The following is a 24,802-nucleotide window of genomic DNA, read 5'->3' as shown; positions in this document are numbered from 1 at the left end:
CCACCACTGCTCTCTCTCCTCTGTCATCTCCACCTCATCTTCTTCCCCCTCACCTCAAGCCTCATTTCCTGAACTGAAGCCAGGGTTCTAAAGCAAGAACACATGCATAAACAAACTTATTTATTCCTGATGTTGTCGGAGTTACTTATTGTCAGCAGATTAGACCTGCGACCCTCCCGTCTCCAGACAGCTGACAGCGAGCCATCTAAATAACAACTGGTTATAAGCTAACATTATGCCAGCTAACATTAGGCTTGTGTGTCCTAAAACTCACACTTTCCCTTTTATAAACAGTTTGATCTCATTTTCACATTGTGAAGTGTCCAAGTCCAACAGTGTTAGATCCACTTCAAGGAAAGTTTCAGTAATGCCAGCTAACAGCGGTTAACAGTAGCAAAACAGCAGCACTTAACAACAGAAAAGTTCAGGATTTCATCACCACAGTATCACTGTCATTGGATAGAAATGAGCTTCACTGACTCATGGACACCTGGCATATTTACAGCTGAGGTAAACAGTGGACTAACAGCCTATACAAACTACAGATGAACGGCTGGGTCTTTGTGGAGCTATGATGTAACTTATGTAAGTGGCGTTTGTGCTTGTGCAGGTGCATTGCATGTGTTAATTACCTTTCGGTCGTGTCCTGGTGTTTTACATGCGGTGCCGGCCGACAGAAACATAAAATGCTGGGACTTTCTTCCCTTCTGGGTCCTACTCTTTGCTGTGGTCATTTTTTTTAAGGTGCAAACACATTTGTCCCTCTAGTTTTTTAGCTTCTTTGTACAAACTAGTGGGGAAGTAGCCGGAAATGCAGGGAAGGAGGGGTGCTTCTCGGTTCAGGTTACATTGTAAAACTTCAAAAATAACTAACAATATTAGACCTAATAAAAATATCAGACCAGGATTAACAGAGTTATGGTATTTTTCTATAACGATGTCAGCACTTCAGCTCCATCTGGTGGCAGATGATTGCATAACATTTAGAACAAACATTTACCTGCATTGGGTATCAATTAAAATCTTAACAAGTAGGCTAACTGACTAGTACATCTGGTACCGACTAGTGACAATAGCGACGATTAGTCGTCTAGTCAACTAGTCGCGCACATCCCTCCATCTGGTGGCAGATGGCTGCATAACATTTAGAACAAACATTTACCTGCACTGGGTATCAATTAAAATCTTAACAATTAGGCTAACTGACTAGTACGTCTGGTATCAACTAGTGACAACAGCGATGATTAGTCGACTAGTCGCGCACATCCCTAGTACAAAAATATACAAACAGTAGTAGAAACATGCCGGCCAGGTTAAAGTTTTTGGTTTCTCTTGGCTGACTGAAACATGTTTGTCCTACAATTGTTTCTTCAAATGTCAGATAGGACTTGATTCTAAAGTAAAAACCTAGTTTCAGTTTTCTCACCAGTTGCCAAAGTGAAGTGTACAAGAGTCAAAAAGTACCTCTGTTGAGGACATTTGTAGTGCATGAAATGCGTATGACTTGATTTTCAGAGTGCCTCCGTCCAGCACTTTTTGTTGCTAGGTTACAAAAGGCATATCCTTCAGAGTTTTCTGTTGATATTCTAAGTCTCATCCCTTCTTGATTTCAGTTGGTTAGTGGGAGAGAATTGACCTTGACGAGTGTGGCAGTATTCCAAAAGTTGAACTCTTTGCAACTGAGAGTGCAGGAGAAAAAACACTGTGTACTAAGGCTGATTTAGAGCTGAGAACTACTAACACTCAGCGTCACAGGATTTGTATGGAAAATAGAGCAGAGATGTGGACACAGAACTTTAATCTCATAACTTCACTTTCTAGTTAATTACATTTTAATAAAATTATAATAACTAACATTTACACTCCATACTACATCTCAGACTTTTCATTCATATTGTAAAGATTTAAAGCTGAGAAAGTCAGGAAAAACTTGCATTTTAGAAACTTGTATACACATCTTCAGTATGTTTGCTTGACTCATAGGATTGATAACTTATACAATATGAAAATGACTAATCATTTTATTTCTACTTTTATTTTCTATCACTTCATGTGTAGTGAAAGCAGCACTCTCCATACAGAGGCTTAAGTACAGTGTGCTTACCTGTGTTTGGTCAGTGTTCACCATCCAATATGCCCTCACCTCATTAACTGCTTATAAATAGAAGAAAATAGACTTGAATCCTAAGCAGCCTGTGAAACAGCTTTATTGATTAAAAGTGAAGCAAATTTCTTTTATCAGATCTGCATTAAATGGAGCATCAAAAAACATGGCTAAAGCACATTTTTTGTTAGCACAGTTAACACTTGAACTCCTGCCAAAGGCTGGCTTTCATTTAGGAATTTAGATTGTGGGCTTGCTGCTGTGGATGTCAGCCAGAGTTTGCATGAGGTCAGCTGGTGAGGAAGGGTGTCGAAGGTGAGATGAGGTGAGGTGTACTGTCCTGACCCTGTCCTGTTTGGTAGGAATGTTCTTTCATTTAGAGCCGATTAGCTATAGAATAGTAGTAGCTTACAACATCAGTGTATATCTCCTTTTGTAGCTACACTAGTATTGGTGCATATTTGAGCTGATTTGTATAGTGTATCTTTTTTTTTTGGCCACAGCGGCTTTATTAGCAGTAGAGTGTGACAGGAAATTGGGAGGAGAGAAACAGGGGAAGACACACGGGAAATAGGCAATGGGTCAGGACTCGAACCTGTGCCACCTGCACCGCTACGCGGCATATGAATATGGTCACCTGCTCAACCACTAGCCACCCCGGTGCCCCTTGTATAGTGTATCTTGACACTTTTCATGGTGTACAGTAGATTCTCTGCCTTCTAGGCTTCAGTGCATTTGTTAGTACTCCATAAAACTTTCAGACATTTATAAAAGATAATGCACTGTACTGGATACTGATTCTTCTTTATTAGTATTTTTTTCCAAGTCTTATACATTAGAAATATTAATTGGAGATATAACTTTTTGAGAAGAGGCAGATAAGGTAAAATAATGTTAAACAAGTTGACAACACCTCTCTGTGACTTTTGCTATCTTATTGTGGTGGAGGATTTTTTTTGTGTCCCAGTGATCCTAGGGGCTATGTTGTCTGGGGTCTTTTGCCCTGTGGTGAGGTCTCCCAAGGCAAATTGGTCCTGGGTGAGTGGCCAGACAAAGAGCAATTCCAACGACCCTTGTGAGAAGAAGATCAAGGGAACAGTTTACCCTGCCCGGGATTGGGTTATCGGGGCCCGAACCTGGAGCCAGGCATGGGGAGAGTGCTTGAAGTAGAGTGCCTGGTGGCTGGCCCTGGTGGACCGATCACCGGCTATCAAGGCTGACTATTGGGACACGGAACTTCACCTTTCTGGCAAGGAAGTAGGCTGAGTTAGTGTGTGGAGTTGAGAGATACCAGGTAGATATAGTCGGGCTCACCTCAGTGCACGACCTGGGTTCTAGAAGCAGTCTCCTGGAAAAAGGCTGTGCTGTTTCAGTCTGGAATTGCCCTTGGTGCCAGGCTTGAAGGGGCGTAATTGGGAGGAATGGCCTACCTAATCTGAGCCCGAGTGGTGTTATGTTATTGGAATTATGCAAATTGCAGTTTGTACATAACAAACACCTTGTTCAAACATAAGGATGGTGCATGTGGCACCAGGACCCCTTAGGTCGCAGTTCAGTGATCAATTTTATAATCATATCATCAGATCCGCGGCTGTATCCGGTCTTTAAGTGATGACGTAGAATTCCATTTCCGGGTCCAAACTCTCCTGTGTTCAATACTCAGCAATGCTGTGTCCCAAATGTAATAGTGAACAGTCACTGGGCTGCCATTGCTGTCCATTTATGGGCATCTGGACCCAGAAGTGACGTCGGACTTAAAGACCGAATATTCTGGACCCTTGGGTGAAGAGAAGAGCTGAGCTGTCAAGTGATCACCACCTGGTGGTGAGTTGGATCAGGTGGCAGGGGAGGATGCTGGACAGACCGGCCACACCTAAATGTATAGTGTGCTGGGACTGCCTGACAGAGACCCGGTCTGTGCAACATTGCGTGGAGATTTGTCGCGATGTCTCTGGATTGGCATACTGGGGTGGCGGTTCCCATCTCCAAGCAGGGGGACCGGAGGGTGTGCCCGAACTATTACCTCAGCCTCCCTGGGAACGTCTGTCAGGGTGCAGGAAAGGAGAGTTAATCCGTTAATCAAACCTCAGATTCAAGAGGAACAATGCGAAATCTTAGTCACAGAACACTGGACCAGCTCTTTATTCTCTCAACAATATTTGTATGTGTGTGGGGGTTTGCCCATCCAGTCTAATCCAGTCTACATGTGTTTTGTGGACCTGGAGAATGCATTCTGGTGGCCTCAGAATCTCATCTCTGCTGTTTGCGAATGATCTGGTCCTGTTGGTTTCAGAGAGAGACCAGTACTGTTTGGCTAGCTTGTATGATTTTAATAATGATTGTCATCTATATTTGGAAAGAGGTGTTACTTGTGTTTTTATGTTTTCATTATGAGTTACTGATTATGGAATTATTTTTTCCAACTGTATTGAAGTCAACCAGTCCCAGTTACACATACTTGAAGAGTAGTATATATGCCTTGACTCGCCATTATTTATTTTTGTGTATTTTTAAAGCCTTGTGCTTTACAGTATGTTCAAAATCAGAAGCAATGAGTGATGAAACGGCAGCTAAGATGGCAGCTAATTCATTTAGCAACCACCCAGTCTGTCTGTGCAGAGGCTAGCTGCACAACCCCCTTGAGTTGGAATACGTGTTGCCAGGTTTTGTGATGTGTGCATGAAGACTATGTTTTTATAGACAGTCTGGCAACTTGGGTTAATATAAGCCAAATGCACAAAACCTACTGGTGCATCTATTCTAGTTTTTCTGAATAAAGTTTGAGGGTCATTTAAATTATGGTAGGTTGTGAGGAGAGTCTTATTGGGAACCTGGGAAAAATCTGTTGGCAGCTTGTAAATATGTTACCCAAAGTCATTTGTTAGTGGTTGGAAATTGCTGGTGTCTAAAATCTGAACCTCTGATGTGGTCTCTTTGTAAAATATGGAAAAGAGCAAATAGTTTGAGTCAGACTAGTGAATGAGGATTGGTGTTGCCTCTGTTTTTTACATCTGTAATATTAGCAGACATGAGTGATGATTTGAGCAGTGTAGATGTAGATGTAACTGTCTTTGCTTGTATTACTGTTTTTCCAGTTTCTTTTGGAGTTTTTTTTTAATTATTATTATTTTTAGAGTGTTGGGAGGAATGTTTGTGTCCTCCCTAGTTCTACAAACAAAATTCTCATTCATGGATCCCATAAACAGTGTTAGTGACTCACACTTTGATTACTTCTATGGCTTGAATCAGCATGAAAGTGTCCCAGTTAAAAACTAAAGCAGATGGAGTTTATAAAATGCTGAAATCACTCCAATTTAATCATAAATTCCTTGTAAATTGTGTGGGAATTTATCAATTATTCTGTAGTTCTCAGTTCTAACAGAGAAACACAGAGGTCTCAAACAATTGTTAATACAATATCTCTTTAAGAGGTGTAATTCTGGGGGCAAAAAAGTTTTCAAAGCCTTATTTTGGGGCAGATCTTACTGGTGATTCTAAAAATGCAGTTTATGTGTCCCTGTGAAAATTGACAATAAAGTTCATTTAGATAATGCTTTAAAATAACTGCTCGAATATGTGCTGGGAAGTGTTACCAAGTAGCTGCTAATTGATGAGACTTCCTTATAGAAGAATTTCACAGTAACAGAAAAACTTATAGAAGTTTTTCTGTTACTGTACCATTGAGTTCAAAAACCCATACTTTGCACTATGTACTCTATATGTGTGCCATGGTTCAGCATACTTTTGAGTGAATTTCAGTGTTATCTTTTCAGATGCACTTCTTAGGTTGTCTTAGTTCAGTCATTTTCTCAGAAATGTTTTTCCATGGTAACCCTACCTAAAGTATGGATAAACAAATTAAAAAAAATAAATCACAAACTTTTATCCTTAAACAGTTATGGACTTTAGATCTCATTTACTGTGTCAAGCAGTGTCAGTACTGCATTGCATCGTGGGGCATGCATACTAATGTAGTGTCCTGTGCGTACATAATGTAATATTCTCCTGGTAATAGTTGGCATAGTATTGAGAAATCTCACGTACTGTTTTAGCATACTAAATAGTAAGTTTTGTAATTTTGAACACATACTATTTTCTATAGGAGTGGCAACTAAGGCTCTCGGATACACAATGCCAAAATTATAGTCGGAACATCATTTCTATGAAACAACTTTAAATAATCAACACAGGAGTCTGCTGTTACATAATACATATTCTTTAAATACTGCGCCTCTCCATGTCTTTGCCTCCTCTGAGTCTGTTTCTTTTCTTAGTGCCTCTTTTCCTTATCATTTTTTTGTCCTTGTTGCCTCTGAAATGAAATGGCATGAAATAAATGTCGTCTGGCAGGTGCTTTCCCCTGGCATGGTTGGTTCATCGTGGCAGTACATGTCACCATAGCAACAGCCGCCCTGGTGACAAGGGGTTGCCACTGTCTGGACATTCCTCTCCTCTCCTCTCCTCTCCTCAGCTAAACTCTCCTCAACTCAACTCAATCTGGGCTATGCTCATACAGATTAAGGTTGAAGCTAACAAAGCTTTACTGAATAACACCACAGTGTTAAAGCTTAATCCTGAATTGTATAGTGTCTATAAAAAGAATATTATCCCCTTGGATGTAATTACTAGGGCTGAAAGTCTTTTTTTTTTTTTCTTTCTAAAGTAGTGCTATTATAATAGTCTTTATACGTCAGTTTCAGTCTGAACTGAAGAACTCACTCTTTTTATTGAACAAAAAATAAGAGTATTTAAAAGCTTAACAGTGGTCTTAAATTGCCTTGTTCTCTAGAATCAACAGTTTAAAATTGGTATAATTTATTTTATGTTATCAAACTGTGCGTAGCTTTTAATTTGTAGGCATTTCAGAACAAAATTAAAAATTGATCCATAGTTCCATTTTCTATATTTGCTTTCAGGTCGCAGGGTCAGCAGTCTAAGCAGAGAACCCTGACCACTTCTTCCATCTCTCCAGCGAGCCCTGGGTCTGTCCTGGGGCCTCCTCCCAATAGGACGTGCCCTAATTTAGTATCCAACAGAACTAATAGGTTAGACCTGAGCGGAAAAAAAATCATACTTGTTGGCTTGTCTAAAATAAGAGTGCACACATGATCTATAGTATTTGAGTTTGGAAAACAAAATATTCTTTATAGTCAGATAGTATTTCAAATGCTGCTGAAATGTATGGCATTTCAACAGTTGAGGGATGTTTGCAGTGTTAGCACAAGAAGCTTGCTTTCTTGCAGGTTAACGTCCATCCACCTGTGCTGAATGTGGGTAAGTGGTCATATGTCAGTTTACTCTGGCACAGCTGCTCATTTTTTTAGCTCACAGTGCTTCATGTGACTGTTTTACTTTCGGCCTTGCTCGTTTACAACTTCAGGGCAGGGCAGTAGCTGTGGTGGGTGATTGCCTGAAACCTTAAAACCAGTTAGCTGATGTTGTACATTCATAAGATATGAATAATTTGTTTTTTAATTATTAGTATTTCTGTTGCTGACTAGCAAGTGCAACAATGTTTAATCGTGTAGTTGATAAATTGCTCGCATACCTGATTATAACCATTGTGATTAGATGTTAAAAAATGAAAACCTATATAAATCCATTTTTAGGTGCTACCAAAAGTTAAAAATATATATATGTATATTTTGATTGCTTTCATGTTTTAATTTTTGTGATTAAACATTTAGTGCAGAAATACCATTGAAAAACAGCAGTTATAATTTCCTAAATCCAAAGGTCCCAAAACCAAAATTCTGTATAATCACTAGTCCAAAAATACTCAATTTTCAATCATATAAAACAAACAAACAAAATTTTTTTCTTTTCACGGACAAATTGCTGGAGTGGATCAACCTCTCCTCAGTCTGGGCTCAAAAAGTTTGTACCAAGGTGAGAGTCATAGTAGAAACCTTTCCACAGTAATCATTTGATATTTAGCCATATGAGAGGGGGTGAAATTTTGAAACGTGATAGTAGATATCCTGTTGATTAAGTGAATCTCGAAGCTGAGCTTTGAAGCAACCACAACCTTAAATGTGATAAACTAGTCTGCATTTGTTCATTTGGTGCCTGACCAGTCACGACTCTGCTGCCTCAAAAATTAACAAAAAAAAAAAAGCTCTGTGTCACCTACTAGGGTGTGCGTCTGTGGGTCTTTTCTAGCTTTAGCTCTGACGCCGCAGACCCCACAAGTGTCTGCAGCATTGCAGACAGTAGCTGATCTGAATACTGATTTCCAGCTATATAGCCTTGACTACTAGCCTAGCCCCCGTGGTGCTGATTTTCATTCAAGCTGAGCGGCGTAGTGTTGTTGCGGGTTTTGTAATAGAGTGTAGTAGAGTGCATCTGAGGTGAACACGGCAGCTATGCAGAGACAGCGAGAGGGGAGGGAAAGTGGGAGTGAGACGACAGAGAGGTGCAGAGATTTGCAGAGAGAAAGAGAGCGTGAGAGCATCCCTAACTGCCGTTGTTGCTATTTATATCCAAGCCCTACTCCACAGTCCTGAGACGCTCTCCCACCTCCGACATACGGACAAATCAGCCCACATGCATATACACGTTGACAAAATAATTTGACATGCAGAGATGGAAAGCAGAATGATAGACCGGCTTTTGTATGGAGCACAACCTGCTAACCAGAACAGAAATATCTGTGAATGAATGAGATCTACAGCTCAGAGATTTTGGTTTGGCAGTCAGTGTCAGTTTTTTGCTTCATCGAGAGCTCTGTAATAATTCATCCTGTTTATCAGAGAGTGTGTTGGTGATTTAAAAAAAAAAAAGAGGAACTGGGTGTATGATTGGGTGGGGATAGAGCACAGGAAGCAGTCCTCCCAATAACTAGTTGTTTGTCTTGTCAGATATTGTGAAAGGGCTTATGAGGGGAAGAGGGGACCAGCAAGAGAGCAGGAAAAATAAACCCATCTCTACTTTTTTCTGTATTACTTTTTTTTTCTCCTTTCACTTCCTTCCAGGCTGAGTCACCACTGGTGAGGAGGAAGGTCTGGAGAGGGAACGAGAGAGGAGGAGGTGGAGGAGGAGGGGGAGAAGAAGAAGAAGAAGAAGAGGAAGAAGAAGTAGCAGGGAGGGAGCCAGGGAGATAAGCCACAACAGGAAGCAAACCGACACACACACACACCTTGTGTTTGTGTGCGTGTGTGTCTGAGAGAGAGGCTGCGCGAACGAGAGGGTGAACGGGAAAGGAAGGGAGGGAGAGTAACGCGGAGGCTGGGAGAGCCGGCCCCCCTCTCCTCTCCTCTCCTCCTCCCTCTCTCTCTCTCAGTGGAGCAGGCGTGTAGCGGCATCAGACTCGGCGTGAAGGAACCATGAGCGATGTCACCATCGTTAGAGAGGGATGGCTCCAGAAACGGGGTAAGTACATCCTGTACCTCTCTACACCCCTCTTCTGTACCTCCGTCTCCTCTCCTCTTCTTCTTCTCCTCTGCCTCTTGTCTAGACTGAGGGCCTGGCCGTGCCTGTCCACATGTGCTGGTGGGAGGATGTGAGTGTATGTGTGTGTGTGTGTGTGTGTGTGTGTGTATGTGCGTGTGTGTGTGTGTGTGTGTATATGAATGAAAACATGAATGTCTGATTATGTAGTATGACATTGTACATGAATGTGTGTGTGTTTATTATAAGCTTGGCTAGCTGTGTTTGCTAAGCCACTATGTGCTTCACTCAGGTTGTGACCAAAAAACTGTTCATTTTTATGTGCTTGTATTTGTATGTACAAGTGTGTGTATGTGTATGTGCAGTTAATAACATCTACTGGGCTGGTGTCTAGTTTGTTTGTTTATTTGTTTGTTTGTTTTTCATGCCAGTGTCTCTGCTTGTCTGTGGAAATTCAGTTAGTTCTGTGTCTCTGAGGTGTTATTGAATACAGAAGTGTCTTAAGTTCATAGAGTGGTGTCACTGAGAGTCATATGACATGGGGTTGAGGGGATAGTTGGGGTGGAGTTAGGGTGGGGGGGGACACTGACAGCACATCCTGTTTACAGCAAAATTAATGAGAAATTGGAAAATTTTGTAATAGTTGTAGAACTTGTGGCAAAAATAGTATTTCCCTGTACTCAGACATTCACAGCCTGCTCAGTGAGTGGCAGCTGCAACACATAAGTTATTTGTAGCAAGGCCAAGCTGAAACAGAAATGAGCAAGAAAGTTCTGTAGTGTAGACACTTCAGGACTTTGTATTGTGTTCTACTAAACCACAATTTCACGGGGTCGTGTGTCTGCTCGAGGGGGAAGATTAAGTGTATGTGAATCTGCTTTAGAGGGAGAGCTTCACAAGGATAGAACAAGGGGGATTTCCAGACTTTTAGGCCAATGAGCAGCATCCTCTAGACTGTGATGTTGTTTAGGAATGTGTAACAGAAACTGTTGAACAGGAAGTGACATGGATACATAACAGACAGCAGGTTTCTGGGTAATGTAGGCTCAGCTTATGGCAGAGCAGGAGAATTTGCTACTCCTTACTACATTGAGTGGCTACTGTGTCTGTATTGGTAAAAAAGAGGGGCAAAGCTTTGTCAGTGTCTGCCAGCATGCCAGTGTGATCTTCAGACAGTCGTCTGTGCATATTAAGGGGAACGCATCGCCCCCAGTCACGACACAACTATACCAGTGCTTGCAGCGTGTGAGAAAGAGAGAAGGAGATAGAGGTTAGGAAGGGAAGGAGGGGTGTTTGTTTGTGTCAGGAATATGAATGTTTGTCTGCATCATATGCTAAATCTTTCCCTGTGTTTGTGTGTGTGGTGCAAAGCAGGGTCAGGGTGCTGACTCACTGTCCAGGTCGTGATACAGCAGGCACTGCAGTCTTAGTCATTAGACAGCTTTTTACTGAAATAAAATAGCAAGACATACTGAGACAGACAGTGAAACTTCCACAGATAAAAAGCTTTTGTGCTAATACGATTGTATTCAGTTGTGTTCTCACTATGTGGAAGGCCCTGTACTTTTTCTCTTCTACCTCTATCTTCTTTTTTGTTGCGTTACCCTCTCTTTTGTCTGGACAGTGGACACACAGACTAAAACACTGAACCCGTGGAGGTTTAGAATCCCTCTGTATAAAAGAATGATGTTCATAAGTGCCTTTAAAAACCCTTAGTTAAAACAATTGTAAAACCTTTTTTTCCTGTTTATGTTATATTACGTATGAGAGGAATACCTAAATAACTGCTGGGTTTGTGTCATGGCCGGGGAGGAAACAGGCGAGGAATGGCTGACACGAAGGACTCCAGAAGTCAGCGTAACTTAAAAGGGATTTATTTAAGCAGGGGAAAAACAAATACAAAAATCTTGGAAGGGAGACGACGGTCAAACACAGGGAACACACGGGCACACAACATCAACGACGCGACAAGGAACACATGGAAACTGAGGGCTTAAATACACACTGGGTAATCAGGGCAAGAGGAAACAGCAGGGAACAACAGGTGAGGCAAATGAAACTAATTACACAGGGGAAGCAAAGCTGAACACAAAGCACAGGAAAACCAGACTGTCAAAATAAACAGGAAGTGACAAACCAAGGAACATACTGACTAAACAACAGGCACAGACTCAGGACAGAGACGCAGACATATCACAACACTAGGAAACACAAGACATCAACCTACTGGGAGGACACACTCAGGAAATAAACTAACACAAAACGCTGGGCCAACGGCCCAGGACATGACAGTACCCCCCCCTCAAAGGCCGGCTCCCGACGGCCAAAACAAGAAACAAAACCAGACCAGGGCGGGAGGCGGGGGACCAGGAAGGTGGGCCCGAAACAAAAACAGACAGGGAGCAAACAAAGTCAGGAACAAACCCAAAAACACAAGGAAGCACTAGAGCAAGGGTAGAGCACAAGGGCAAAAAACAATAAGCACAAGGAACCGAACAAAGAAAAGCAATGGCACAAGCTGAATAACAGTCCAAAAACCAGAGCAAAAACACGGGGATGAGAAAACAAAAAAAAACAACCGGATGAAACAAAAAGCGACGGCACAAGGCCGGAGAGCTCCAATGTCCAAAACAGGGGGTCGAAACAAGGAACAGTCCAGGAGCTATGACAAAACAAAAACAGCAGGGGAAAAAACAGTCCACAGTCCAGGGGAGTCAGTGGGAAATCCAAAACAAAAAACACACAGTTCAGGAGGCCGCAGAGGCCAAGGGGCCACAAAGCAAAGTCCCAACGAGGGAGGCCGACCGCGCTCCCAGCGGCGGCGGCGGCGAGGACGAGAAGGAGTCACTGGAGGCCGACCGCGCTCCCAGCGGCGGCGGCGACGACGAGGAGGAGTCACTGGAGGCCGACCGCGCTCCCAGCGGCGGCGGCGACGACGAGGAGGAGTCACTGGAGGCCGACCGCGCTCCCAGCGGCGGCGGCGACGACGAGGAGGAGTCACTGGAGGCCGACCGCGCTCCCAGCGGCGGCGGCGACGACGAGGAGGAGTCACTGGAGGCCGACCGCGCTCCCAGCGGCGGCGGCGACGAGGAGCAGGCACCGGAGGCTGACCGTGCTTCCAGCGGCGGCGGCGGAGACGAGGAGAAGACACTGGAGGCCGACCGCGCGGCATGCGGCGGCGACGAGGAGGGGTCACTGGAGGCCGACCGCGCTCCCAGTGGCGGCGGCGACGAGGAGGGGTCACTGGAGGCCGACCGCGCTCCCAGCGGCGGCGGCGACGGGGAGCAGACACTGGAGGCCGACCGCGGGGCATGCGGCGGCGGAGAAGGGCGACCCCGGGCTCTGGTGGGGAACCCTCGGGTGACGTGGAGCGCTCGGACTGAGCAGAGACCCCCACCGGCTCGGACTGAGCGGGACCCCCTGGCTCGGAGCGCTCGGACTGAGCGGGACCCTCTGGCGCGGAGTGCTCGGACTGAGCGGGACCCCCTGGCTCGGACTGAGCGGAGACCCCCATCGGCTCGGACTGAGCGGGACCCCCTGGCTCGGACTGAGCGGAGACCCCCATCGGCTCGGACTGAGCGGGACCCTCTGGCGCGGAGCGCTCGGGACTGAGCGGAGACCCCCATCGGCTCGGACTGAGCGGGACCCTCTGGCGCGGAGCGCTCGGACTGAGCGGAGACCCCCATCGGCTCGGACTGAGCTGAGCCCATGGGCTGAACGGGGCCTACATAGTGAGGCACCGGATGCGTAGGCTGGGACCGCGGAACAGGGCACACTGCTGCTTTATTGAGCAGCAGGGGCTGCTCGGGGAATAGCCGAGGTGCAGGGGACTGCGTGGAAGCAGGCCGGGAGACGACTGGCTGCGTGGAAGCAGGCCGGGAGACGACTGGCTGCGTGGAAGCAGGCCGGGAGACGACTGGCTGCGTGGAAGCAGGCCGGGAGACGACTGGCTGCGTGGAAGCAGGCCGGGAGACGACTGGCTGCGTGGAAGCAGGCCGGGAGACGACTGGCTGCGTGGAAAGCAGGCCGGGAGACGACTGGCTGCGTGGAAGCAGGCCGGGAGACGACTGGCTGCGTGGAAGCAGGCCGGGAGACGACTGGCTGCGTGGAAGCAGGCCGGGAGACGACTGGCTGCGTGGAAGCAGGCCGGGAGACGACTGGCTGCGTGGAAGCAGGCCGGGAGACGACGGGCTGCGTGGAAGCAGGCCGGGAGACGACTGGCTGCGTGGAAGCAGGCCGCGAGCTAGGGAGATCTGGCTGCGTGGAAACAGACCGCGAGCTAGGGAGATCTGGCTGCGTGGAAACAGACCGCGAGCTAGGGAGATCTGGCTGCGTGGAAACAGACCGCGAGCTAGGGAGATCTGGCTGCGTGGAAACAGACCGCGAGCTAGGGAGATCTGGCTGCGTGGAAACAGACCGCGAGCTAGGGAGATCTGGCTGCGTGGAAACAGACCGAGAGCTAGGGAGATCTGGCTGCGTGGAAACAGACCGAGAGCTAGGGAGATCTGGCTGCGTGGAAACAGACCGAGAGCTAGGGAGATCTGGCTGCGTGGAAACAGACCGAGAGCTAGGGAGATCTGGCTGCGTGGAAACAGACCGAGAGCTAGCTGACACTGGGGCCTGAGTGGGAGCTGACACTACTGGAGCTACAGAAGGAGCAGGAGCTGAGGGAACTGGGACCAAAACCGAAGGAACTAAGACAGGGGCTGAGGGAACTGACTGAGAGGGCACTGAAACAGCTGACACTGGGGACCGAGGAAGAGTTACTGGAGCTGACTGAAGGCGAGGGAGAGCGACTGGAGCTAGAGCTGACTGAGACCCTGCTGCTGCAGCTAACACAGAAAACCGATGCGAAGGCTTGGACCTGGCTGCCCCCACCCGCGGAACAGGTGCGAGTGCCGAGGTCAGCCCGTCCGTGGCCGCCCCCACCCGCGGAACAGGTGCGAGTGCCGAGGTCAGCCCGTCCGTAGCCGCCCCCACCCGCGGAACAGGTGCGAGTGCCGAGGTCAGCCCGTCCGTGGCCGCCCCCACCCGCGGAACAGGTGCGAGTGCCGAGGTCAGCCCGTCCGTGGCCGCCCCCACCCGCGGAACAGGTGCGAGTGCCGAGGTCAGCCCGTCCGTGGCCGCCCCCACCCGCGGAACAGGTGCGAGTGCCGAGGTCAGCCCGTCCGTGGCCGCCCCCACCCGCGGAACAGGTGCGAGTGCCGAGGTCAGCCCGTCCGTGGCTGCCCCCACCCGCCGAACAGGTACAGGTGCAGGGGAAGCTGGAGCTAAGGGAGCTGGAGCAGGGTGAACAGAGGGAGCTGGAGCTAACTGAGGGGTCTGGGACTGCGACTGAGGAGGAGCTGGAGCTACAGCTGACATGGAACACTGCGACTGAGGGGGAGCTGGAGCTACAGCTGACATGGAACACTGTGACTGAGGGGGAGCTGGAGCTACAGCTGACATGGAACACTGCGACTGAGGGGGAGCTGGAGCTACAGCTGACATGGAACACTGCGACTGAGGGGGAGCTGGAGCTACAGCTGACTTGGAACACTGCGACTGAGGGGAAGCTGGAGCTACAGCTGACTTGGAACACTGCGACTGAGGGGGAGCTGGAGCTACAGCTGACTTGGAAGACTGCGACTGAGGGGGAGCTGGAGCTACAGCTGACTTGGAACACTGCGACTGAGGGGGAGCTGGAGCTACAGCTGACTTGGAACACTGCGACTGAGGGGGAGCTGGAGCTACAGCTGACTTGGAACACTGCGACTGAGGGGGAGCTGGAGCTACAGCTGACTGGGAAGACTGCGACTGAGGGGGAGCTGGAGCTACAGCTGACTGGGAAGACTGCGACTGAGGGGGAGCTGGAGCTACAGCTGACTGGGAAGACTGCGACTGAGCAGGAGCTGGAGCTACAGCTGACTGGGAAGACTGCGACTGAGCAGGCGCTACAGCTGACTGAGGCGAGAGTGGCTGGGGAGGAGCACGGCGACGCCGGGAGCGCTGCTTCCTTCGCGTTCTGTTGGAGTGGGAAGCACGATTCTCAGCATCCAGGATGTCCACCAGCAGAGGTGAATCAATAATCTCCACATCATCTGGCAGCCAAGAGAGGTCTGGGGAGGCGGTGGGCTGTGGGTGAAAGGATGAAAATGACGAGGTGGGAGAGGTGAGTTGAAGGGATGACGGCGGATCCGGAAAGCGAGGCAGCGCCTGTGGTGCTGAGCTGCAGTGGTGCGGAGGAGACGACGGAGGTGAGATGACCGGCTGCAGGAGAGGTGAATTAGTGATGGCTTGGAGGAAAAAGGTTGTGTCTTTGCCCTGGACAGGGCGACCAATATTATACAGTTTAGCTTGTAAGTTTTTCCGGAGCATGATTATGGAATGGGCAAGGGAGGCAGTGTCAGGATGGGTGAGGAGCCAAGTGGAGGAAGAAAAAAGTCTGCAGCAGAAAATTGCCTGAATAATCTGACGGGGTTCATCAGTGGCATGAATGATGTTCCTGGAGAGATCTATGAGCTCCAAAATCACTTCCTCTTGCTCGGAGGGGCTCCTGGTATCCGCGGGGTCCATAGTCTGGTCGCGTCGTTCTGTCATGGCCGGGGAGGAAACAGGCGAGGAATGGCTGACACGAAGGACTCCAGAAGTCAGCGTAACTTAAAAGGGATTTATTTAAGCAGGGGAAAAACAAATACAAAAATCTTGGAAGGGAGACGACGGTCAAACACAGGGAACACACGGGCACACAACATCAACGACGCGACAAGGAACACATGGAAACTGAGGGCTTAAATACACACTGGGTAATCAGGGCAAGAGGAAACAGCAGGGAACAACAGGTGAGGCAAATGAAACTAATTACACAGGGGAAGCAAAGCTGAACACAAAGCACAGGAAAACCAGACTGTCAAAATAAACAGGAAGTGACAAACCAAGGAACATACTGACTAAACAACAGGCACAGACTCAGGACAGAGACGCAGACATATCACAACACTAGGAAACACAAGACATCAACCTACTGGGAGGACACACTCAGGAAATAAACTAACACAAAACGCTGGGCCAACGGCCCAGGACATGACAGTTTGTGTGTATAGTTTACCAGTTGCTACTTAGATGAAGACTGATGTGTGTCTCTTCTTGTTACGACTACTACTGTTCAGTCTTGTTTGTACATTCTTGGTAATTCAGGCTATATTTTTGGTAATCTCGTAATTGATAGTTGATAATTTTATTGCAGTTTTTTCCTGCAGTCCAGGTCTACAGCAGCTGTTAAGTATATGCTTCCTATATGGTGCAATCTTGCTATCAAAAACAACTTAATGTTAATTAGATGGAACAACTCTGCTTTTGAGTTTTCCTTTAATGAAAGTTGATCGTTGTTTTATTTGGTCTGATTTTTTGGTTTACTGTGTACAGCTTAGGATTGGTTCAAGTATAAAACAGCTTTATATAGGCACCTTTTTTGTATTTTTTGCACATGACATCACTGTTGTAAAGTTGTAAATATGGATGTCTATTGGATAAATAAAGTACAGTTCAGTCTTCTTTTAATTTAACCAGATAAGGTGAAAGATAACAATGATAAGAAATGTCTGTTTTATTTATTTATTTTAGTCTTTGTTCTGTTTTTAGTTAATGGATCTGGTAATAAACGAGAAAAGAAACAACTGATTAAAAGTTAGTGTTTCCTCTTCATGTCATGATTGTCCTCATTGACAATCATGACTTCTTGCTCATGGACTGTCATAGGGATGTTTACCTCTCTTCAGATTTTATGAAGGGACCGTGTGTCTCTGTGAGTTTGTTTGACATGTTGAATAATATATAATATATGTATACGCGTGCTTCACAAATTACACCATCAGTGGCTGATCACATGATGTTTAGTGTGTTTGTGTATATGTTTGTCCAACTGCACCAACTTCAGATGACAGTCACTTCCTCACTTTGGCTACTTTTTAACTTGTACTATAACTATATCAAATTTTTATTCCTTCCTTACTTTCCTTGTTCTTTTTTACTTCAAGAAGTGAGACAAGTTTAAAATACAAAGTGTTTTATAAACATGCTATAAAGGAACCATAAGACAAAACACAAATGCGTAACAGATCACATACAGTAGTAAAATAAAGCCATAAAATGCATAAATGTAGTGAAAGCACAAAGGTAAACTTATTTATTTATTGTATATAAAAGCAAAGTTAAGCTTAATTATCTTTGTAACCTTGTAACACAGAGATAAGCATCAAGAGTTTTACCTCTGCTAAAACACGGTGCAGCATGTCCTTAGATGACCGAGCCTTTCAGTGCGCACTCGCTCACTACCACAGTGATGATTTCCTTCCTCCTTTCATTGAATCAAAGTAGGGAGTGCATTTGGCTGTATTATGTCTTTATCAATGGAAGTAAAAAAACAGTGGATAAATCCTGTAAGCTGCCACACAGTGCGGCATAAAAGCAGCAGATGTAGAAGTAAACCAAAATAATAATAGAATATCATAAAAAATACAATGATTTCAAAAAGATTGGAAAAAAAGAAAGATTTGATCTGGAAAATGGATGCAAGTGTAGCCTTGGAAGGACTCAGTATTGTGTTGATTGTTTGGGGGTAAAAATCAGCATTTAAAAGGCTTACAAAGCTATTTTATTTCACCTTTAAGATCTGTATGTGAAGTATGACCCTCTTTATTTCCAACACTGGGATGTTACCTCCTGACAATCCATGTGAGGCCACAGAGGTCAGAGTAGTTGTGGATAATGTTACCTCCATCAGCATCAGCCCACACAGCAGTCAGCACAACAGATGGCCAGGAAGGAGGAGAAACACTGAAGGAGAGAGGACAGGGTGAAAAGCATCATCTTTTCTTTGACACTTTGTCCCACATGAAGTGCTCTTCTGCAAAGCTACTAATCTCTAAACTATTTCAAAGTGGAGTTCGGCTTCTTACAGGCTCATTTGATCATTCTTTATCTCCCAAGAGCTAAGACAGCATCAGGAGAATGTTTAGACATATTTATCCTTCTACAGCATGGTGGTGCGGTGGTTAGCACTGTTGCCTCACAGCTAAAAGGTCTAGGTTTGAATCCACCTTAGTCGGGACCTTTCTGTGTGGAGTTTGCATGCTCTCCCCGTGTTTGCGTGGGTTTTCTCCAGGTACTCCAGTTTCCTCCCACAGTCCAAACACATGCAGTTAGTGGGGTTAGGTTAATTGGTGATTCTAAATTGCCGATAGGTGTGAATGTGAGTGGTTGTCTGTCTCTCTGTGTTAGCCCTGTGGCAGGCTGGCGACCTGTCCAGGGTGTATCCTGCCCCTCGCCCTATGACAGCTGGGATAGGTTCCAGCCCCCACCCAACCCCTGCAACCCTGGAAAGGATATGTGGAAGAGAATGGATGGACAGTTGTTCGAAATATTTATTTCATTAATCTTAAAGAAGGTAAGCATTTAGAAAATTAGTTAAAGAAATTTTAGGAAACCTGTATGGTTAAGTCAGAAGGTGCACACAGTATACTGCAAATATATCCTGCAGTATACTGTGTGCACAGTATACTGCAAATATATCCTGCAGTAAATGTTAATAAAACAGACGTGTTCCCTTCTTTAAATTTGACTTTATTTAAATAGTATAAAACTTTTTTTAAATACAGGAATTAAATATATCAAAGTGGATCTGACTAGTTCAGTTCAAATACCTCTTTACATATCACTTCTATTCCTAAAAGCAGTAAGAAACTACAAATTCTACTACAAATACACATTCACATTGATATTTTTTCAAACACAGTCATCTTAATAATATATGAATCATCAGCACAGGAAGGAAGAGCAATTGTCTTTGTTCTTCCTCTTGCAGTTCAATAATTTTGTAGTGGGAAATATTGATTTCTCGACTGCATAATGGAGGAGAAAAAATCAAGGGTCACACAGGGCTACAGACTTGTGCATATGGTCTCGATTGGATATGATATTATAAAAGGAATTAAATTACCCCTGCTGCATCCTTTAGATGTGTGTTGCTCATGTTGCCTGGATCTTTCAGTGGTTTATTTGGAAAGACATAATACAGAACTCAGGAAGGGGCTCCCATTAGATATTCAATGTCTCTCTTTATGAAAATCCATTATGTGTCCCCTGTGAAGTGGCTTTCCTCAAAGCTACTAATCTCTAAACTGTTGTCAAAGTGGAGTGTGTCTTGTTACAGACGTGCTTTGAAGTGGTCAAGATCAGCAGTTCTTTGTTGATAACATCAAGCGGATGTTATACATACTCTTCCTTGTGGAGTTGTTTCACATCCAGATTTTTCATGCAACCACTCTTGCCGCTATCTTATGAGACACTGAGCTGAAATAAGGAGCAGCACACCTGTCCTTTCTACACTCTTTCCTCCTGTACTCTCTCTTAAAATTAATCTCTCTGCTAACTATGCGTGGTATACTGTATACATTGGACTGCTGTGGGGTTCATTGGGTGCAGTGCAGTGAGGCAGCCATCTTGGCTCAGTGAGTTCAGTGAGTTCAGTGATGCTGGAGGCTGGCTGGCTGGATCAGGTGGCAGTGCCAGATCTCTGATATCAATCACCAGCCGCTGCTGCCTCCGCTACTGTCTGCTGTGTTCTCTTCTCTTCTCTTCTCTTCTCTTCTCTTCTCTTCTCTTCTCTTCTCTTCTCTTCTTTCTCTTCTCTTCTCTTCTCTTCTCTTCTCTCTCTCTTCTCTCTCTGCTCTTCTCTTCTCTATCTCTTTATCTATTATCTTCTCTTCTCTTCTCTTCTCTTCTCTTCTCTTCTCTTATCTTCTCTTCTCTTCTCTTCTGTGTACCCTTGTTCATTCCCTCTTTTTCTCAAACTTACACTACAGGCCAGTAGTAGACAGGCAGACAGTGAAGGCTTTGTTATGAATCGCATCCTCTTGCACATCCGGAGGAAGTATACGCTCCAGTGTGGCTTTACAAACTGTCTCCATTGTCCTAAGAATGACTCACTCTGTGCTGCATAGAATGGCAGACAGCCAGACAGACTGACAGCACGGTGTAGACAGACTAGTCTGCAGAGCCTACAGACGAACAGCAGAGAGACAGTTTGTGGCAGATACAGTCACCATGGAACAGAGGCAGGCAACTTGTCATCTAAAAAGACCTGCTTCTAGCAAGTGTGAACACAAAAATTTAGATGGATAACATATACAGGGAATATACTGTATTTGTATTTCAAGTTGAGCAGAAAATAAACATGAAAGTAAACACTGCATTATGACTGCATTGGCATTATATTGCCTCAGCATTACCATGCATAAATTTGGTTAGTTGTGAACTAAGTGGCCTGAAGCAATATAACTGTCAACTCAGTAAGATCAGCACTGAAGCATCCCTCTAAAAAACATGCACAAGGATGCTCTTGGAGTAATGGATGGGTGTGTGAATGAACTAATGTAGAGTTAGGCAGTCTTAGATAAATGAATGAGTGAATCAATGAATGGAGTGCTGATCACTGCAGATGAACAGCTTGGACAGAGGAAGCGAGCGGGGAGTAAAGCAGGAGAGGTTGAGTAATGGGATTAGTTTGCAGCTCAGGATCATCAAAATGCTGACCTCAAACATTTGATCACATTGAGTGGATGCACATGTGAAGTGCATATATGTGAATATAAGGTTATTATTAAATATTATTTAATTATATCTTTTATCATAAGCCTGTAAATCAGTGTCAAATTCAAAATTTTACTTAATGCAACATGCTCACATGCTGTACTGTACATCATCACTTCTGTCACTTGATTAGTAATAATTGTGATCAGAAGCAGTTAAACATATTGCCTGTCATCAGCAGCTAATAAGTAAACAGTTTGTTATATAAATGTTGGAATTTAATACATTTATAAATTAATTCATTTAGCTTAGGCTACTACTGTGTATATATATGAAAGTGACTCAAGCTTGTAAGCCATTTTCATGGTCAGACAACCCAAATTCAATAACTAGCAGATGTTATATGATGGATTTCTTTAACATGTATTATGTCACTTGCACCAGTAAGGCTACTTGTTGAATTTTCATATTTCACTTCACATCTCAAATTCAGCCCAGTTAAAGAATATTTCAGGGAGGGTTTTTTTTTTTTTTTTAAGGGAAAACTTTTATGAATCCTAGATTTCCCACACACCTGAGATTCCTCCATAGCCATTTTCCAGTATTCCACAGGCATCCTGTAGATGCGTCTTTAGTTTAATAGGATCGATTGACAGCAGCTCTGTCCTCACTTGACAAAGCAATTTGAGTTTAAGTGGAAACCAGAATCTATGTTTAAATGTGCTAACACAGATTAGACTAATTGGGTAGTGTGTGGTTTAACATCTTGAGGTTATTGTGAGCTGGTGGGAGTAGGCTTTGGGTTGATTAGAGAAGGCAGGTTATAGTGGGGGTTGGTTTGGCTCATTTGGGTCAACAGATTAGTGCCTAGTGGCTACCAGCTAGTGTAAGTGTTAGCTGGCAGGAGACTGACCCCATAGAGACAGTTTTGGCCTTTATTTTTCCAGTTCTATAAAATTTTGATCCATAATATGATATTATCAATTTATTATTGCAACTTCTTTCTCATTTCAAAAACTAAAGAAATTAATATAGTGTATTGTATGTACTGAAATGCTGTCATCAGATCTTGTAGAGCTCTGTTCCAAACTTCTGTTTCTTTGCAATATCAAGTACTATAGACAGCCCGTGGGCCCTTACAGTAAGACCCCCACCCCCAGCCCCACCTCCAAGGGAATGTTTGGTGACACATACTTTCAAAAACTACAATCTTTGAGATATTCAAACCTTTGAGAAATCAGATCTGCTTGTTAGCCTTCATAAAGCCTCCGGGTGAATCCGTGGCAGGCTCACAAAGGTCAGTACCCCTTGAAAATTTGCTGTTATTCATGTATTGCTTACATTAAAGGTTTCTAGTACTTTGTATTTAAGTAAATGGTACCTAGTGGTATAGAGTTGATGTCAAAAGATAACTAAATAGTACAGAGGGAAATGTATTATAGTTTTCATCTTTTTGCAATTTGATCATATGATAATATCTTTTTAGTGCAGTTTATTTAGGAGCATGGTGTATCAAACAAGTTGTTTTGAGAGGACACATGCTTATTTGGGGGAATGGTAGAATCAATAAATACATGTTAGTATTAGAATTTTTGAACTAATTTTTAAATTTTAAATGTTATAAGCATAACAGAGCCCAGTCAGTGTCTAAAGTGTTAACTCTCCTTCATGAGGAATCCCTGTATTGTTTACAGGACTCTCAGGGATTGGTTTCATTAAAGTGATTTATAACAAGTAGACCGTAGCATTCTAAAGAATGCTAATCGCCCGCCTACAAGTAAACTATAGTCTCCTTTTAATTATTTTAATATTAAAAATATTTAAATTTAAATCTATCTATTATATTTAAATATCTTAGATGATGCAAATCTTGGAAGGAGACCGACAGAACACCATCAGATCCAGCCAGGACCACAGTGGATGGAAATGCTTTGTACCAAGCACAGGTTGCAGTCCCAGCCACCTTTGGAGAACTTGTTGAAAGTCTATTTCAGCAGCGCCCAGAAACATCATGGGTTGACTGTGTTACAGACTCCTGCTCTGAGCAGGCTATTAAAGGCATAGAGAGGCTTTAATAGCCTTTAATATTCAAAGGCACATTTGGTAAGAGGTCCTTTGTTCAAGGTGCCTAAGGACTGGAAAGGGTTCCTGTCATGTGAAGAAAACACAACAAACTTCACATGTTCATCCTTAGTGAATGGAGGAAAGGGATGTATGCACCTGAACTGAATGGAAGAACCCTTATGTTTGCTTGTGGAGAGAAGGTTACTGAACTGGAGAGTACAGATGGATAGACAATGATGATGGCCCCTTCCTGTTCCTACTTGCCTGTGCACCAGTGCACAAAGCAGGGTCCAGGCCTTCTCGTCCAGCATCAGTGTCTGACCTCACAAATGTGCTTCTGGAAGAATAGTCAAAAATTCCCATATACACACTCCTAAACCTTGTTAGGGTAAGCCTTTCAGGCTGACAACAGGTTAACATTTGCCAGGCTGTTGCTTACCACAGCTGACAAAATTGTATTATTTGTTATGTTCATGTTGCAAATGTGATTTCCCTACAAACCTATGTAACTGATTATTTTATTCTTGTATGATTTTTTTTTTTTTAATTACACTCTTATTTTCACTTGTTGAACTTTTGTGTAAGATAAAGATAAGAAATGCTTCATCCAATATTTGGGAAATATGGATGTTGCGGTTTGATGTTGGTGCAGCAAGACTTAGTTGGGTGTAGGAGTGGGTTTTTTGTCTTTTATTGTAGCACAAAAAGGGTGTTTTCAAACAGTACTATAATGATAGACAGTGGTATAATGTTTTTGCTTAAAGCAACTGGACAGTATCCTTACTTATGAACATTATTTTCATCCTTGATGGAATTCTCTTCAATCTGTATCACAAAGCTCCTTGTTGCTTCATTTTAAAGCATGAGCATGAGTTCTATAGGGCATTCGCTGTTACAGAAGCTAGGAAGGAACAGATTCTTGGCGTATTGCAGCCCCTTTTTAAAGTTTTTATACAGTGTTTCTGAATGCGCCTGATGGCTGTTAGACAAGGTGTAACCATTTCTAGTGACTCACCTTGCTGAACTGAGCAAAGGTGAATAAAGATTAAGGAATCCCTGAACTACATTACTAAAGCAATTTAGCACATGAACGTTAGACAGATGTCGTAAATCTGATCAGGTTAGGAGTGGGTTATGGGATAGAGTATGCGGAATCAGCACATGGGATCCACAGTCATTTGTCTTGAAGAGCAAAGGTAATAGTCTGATGAATATCTTTGCTCTTTTCACACTGTACAATCAGACATCACACAGCATGTACAGTACTAGTGAGCTGGCAGATCAAAGAGTTTTTAATTCTCCAATCCAAATGTGTGGATTTGGGTTCTCGCATACACCTCTGTTGGGTAATGTCTAAAAAAAGAGGGCTGTAGTGCACATGTGAAAACCTTAAGTCTGCTTGTACGTGAAGCTGAGACATACAATCACATTTGAGGTTGTCTTAAAAGCTCATGGTGAAGAATGATAGATTACTGCATGAAACATTTTTTGAACTGCCTTTAGTGGGTTTGATTTGAGTTTGCTCCTGTTATGCCTGACTTAGTAGTTGAGCTGCATGTTACAGCGATCATAGTTAAAGGGTCAGTCAGTCTATTTATAACTTCCCACCTGTAATCTGTCCCTGACGGGATTAACAGAGCCACTAGCTTCAGCCTGCTATGCCACACAGACACACTG

The 24,802-nt window shown here is 44.3% G+C and overlaps 1 protein-coding gene across 5 annotated transcripts in view; it reads left to right on the top strand.

The window, feature by feature from the left end:
• The window catches only part of akt3a (v-akt murine thymoma viral oncogene homolog 3a), a 68,206-nt gene that overhangs the window by 3,462 nt on the left and 39,942 nt on the right, over positions 1-24,802 (top strand). For 4 of the 5 annotated variants that reach the window (XR_004021111.1, XR_004021110.1, XM_030748550.1 and 1 more), the window contains exon 2: positions 9,079-9,475. The exons of the other annotated variant lie outside the window; for it this stretch is intronic. Coding sequence is in view for 2 of the 4 variants with exons in the window: in XM_030748550.1 (XP_030604410.1) it covers positions 9,430-9,475 (46 nt within the window). In the remaining 2 variants the exon portion in view is untranslated. The remainder of the gene's footprint in view (positions 1-9,078; positions 9,476-24,802) is intronic. 5 annotated transcript variants of the gene reach the window in all.

Source organism: Archocentrus centrarchus, chromosome 15 (assembly GCF_007364275.1).
Source record: "Archocentrus centrarchus isolate MPI-CPG fArcCen1 chromosome 15, fArcCen1, whole genome shotgun sequence".
In the NCBI taxonomy this organism is placed as follows: Eukaryota; Metazoa; Chordata; class Actinopteri; order Cichliformes; family Cichlidae; genus Archocentrus; species Archocentrus centrarchus.
Note: the sequence above shows the minus strand (reverse complement) of the source record. Positions and strands in the feature narration are given on the sequence as shown.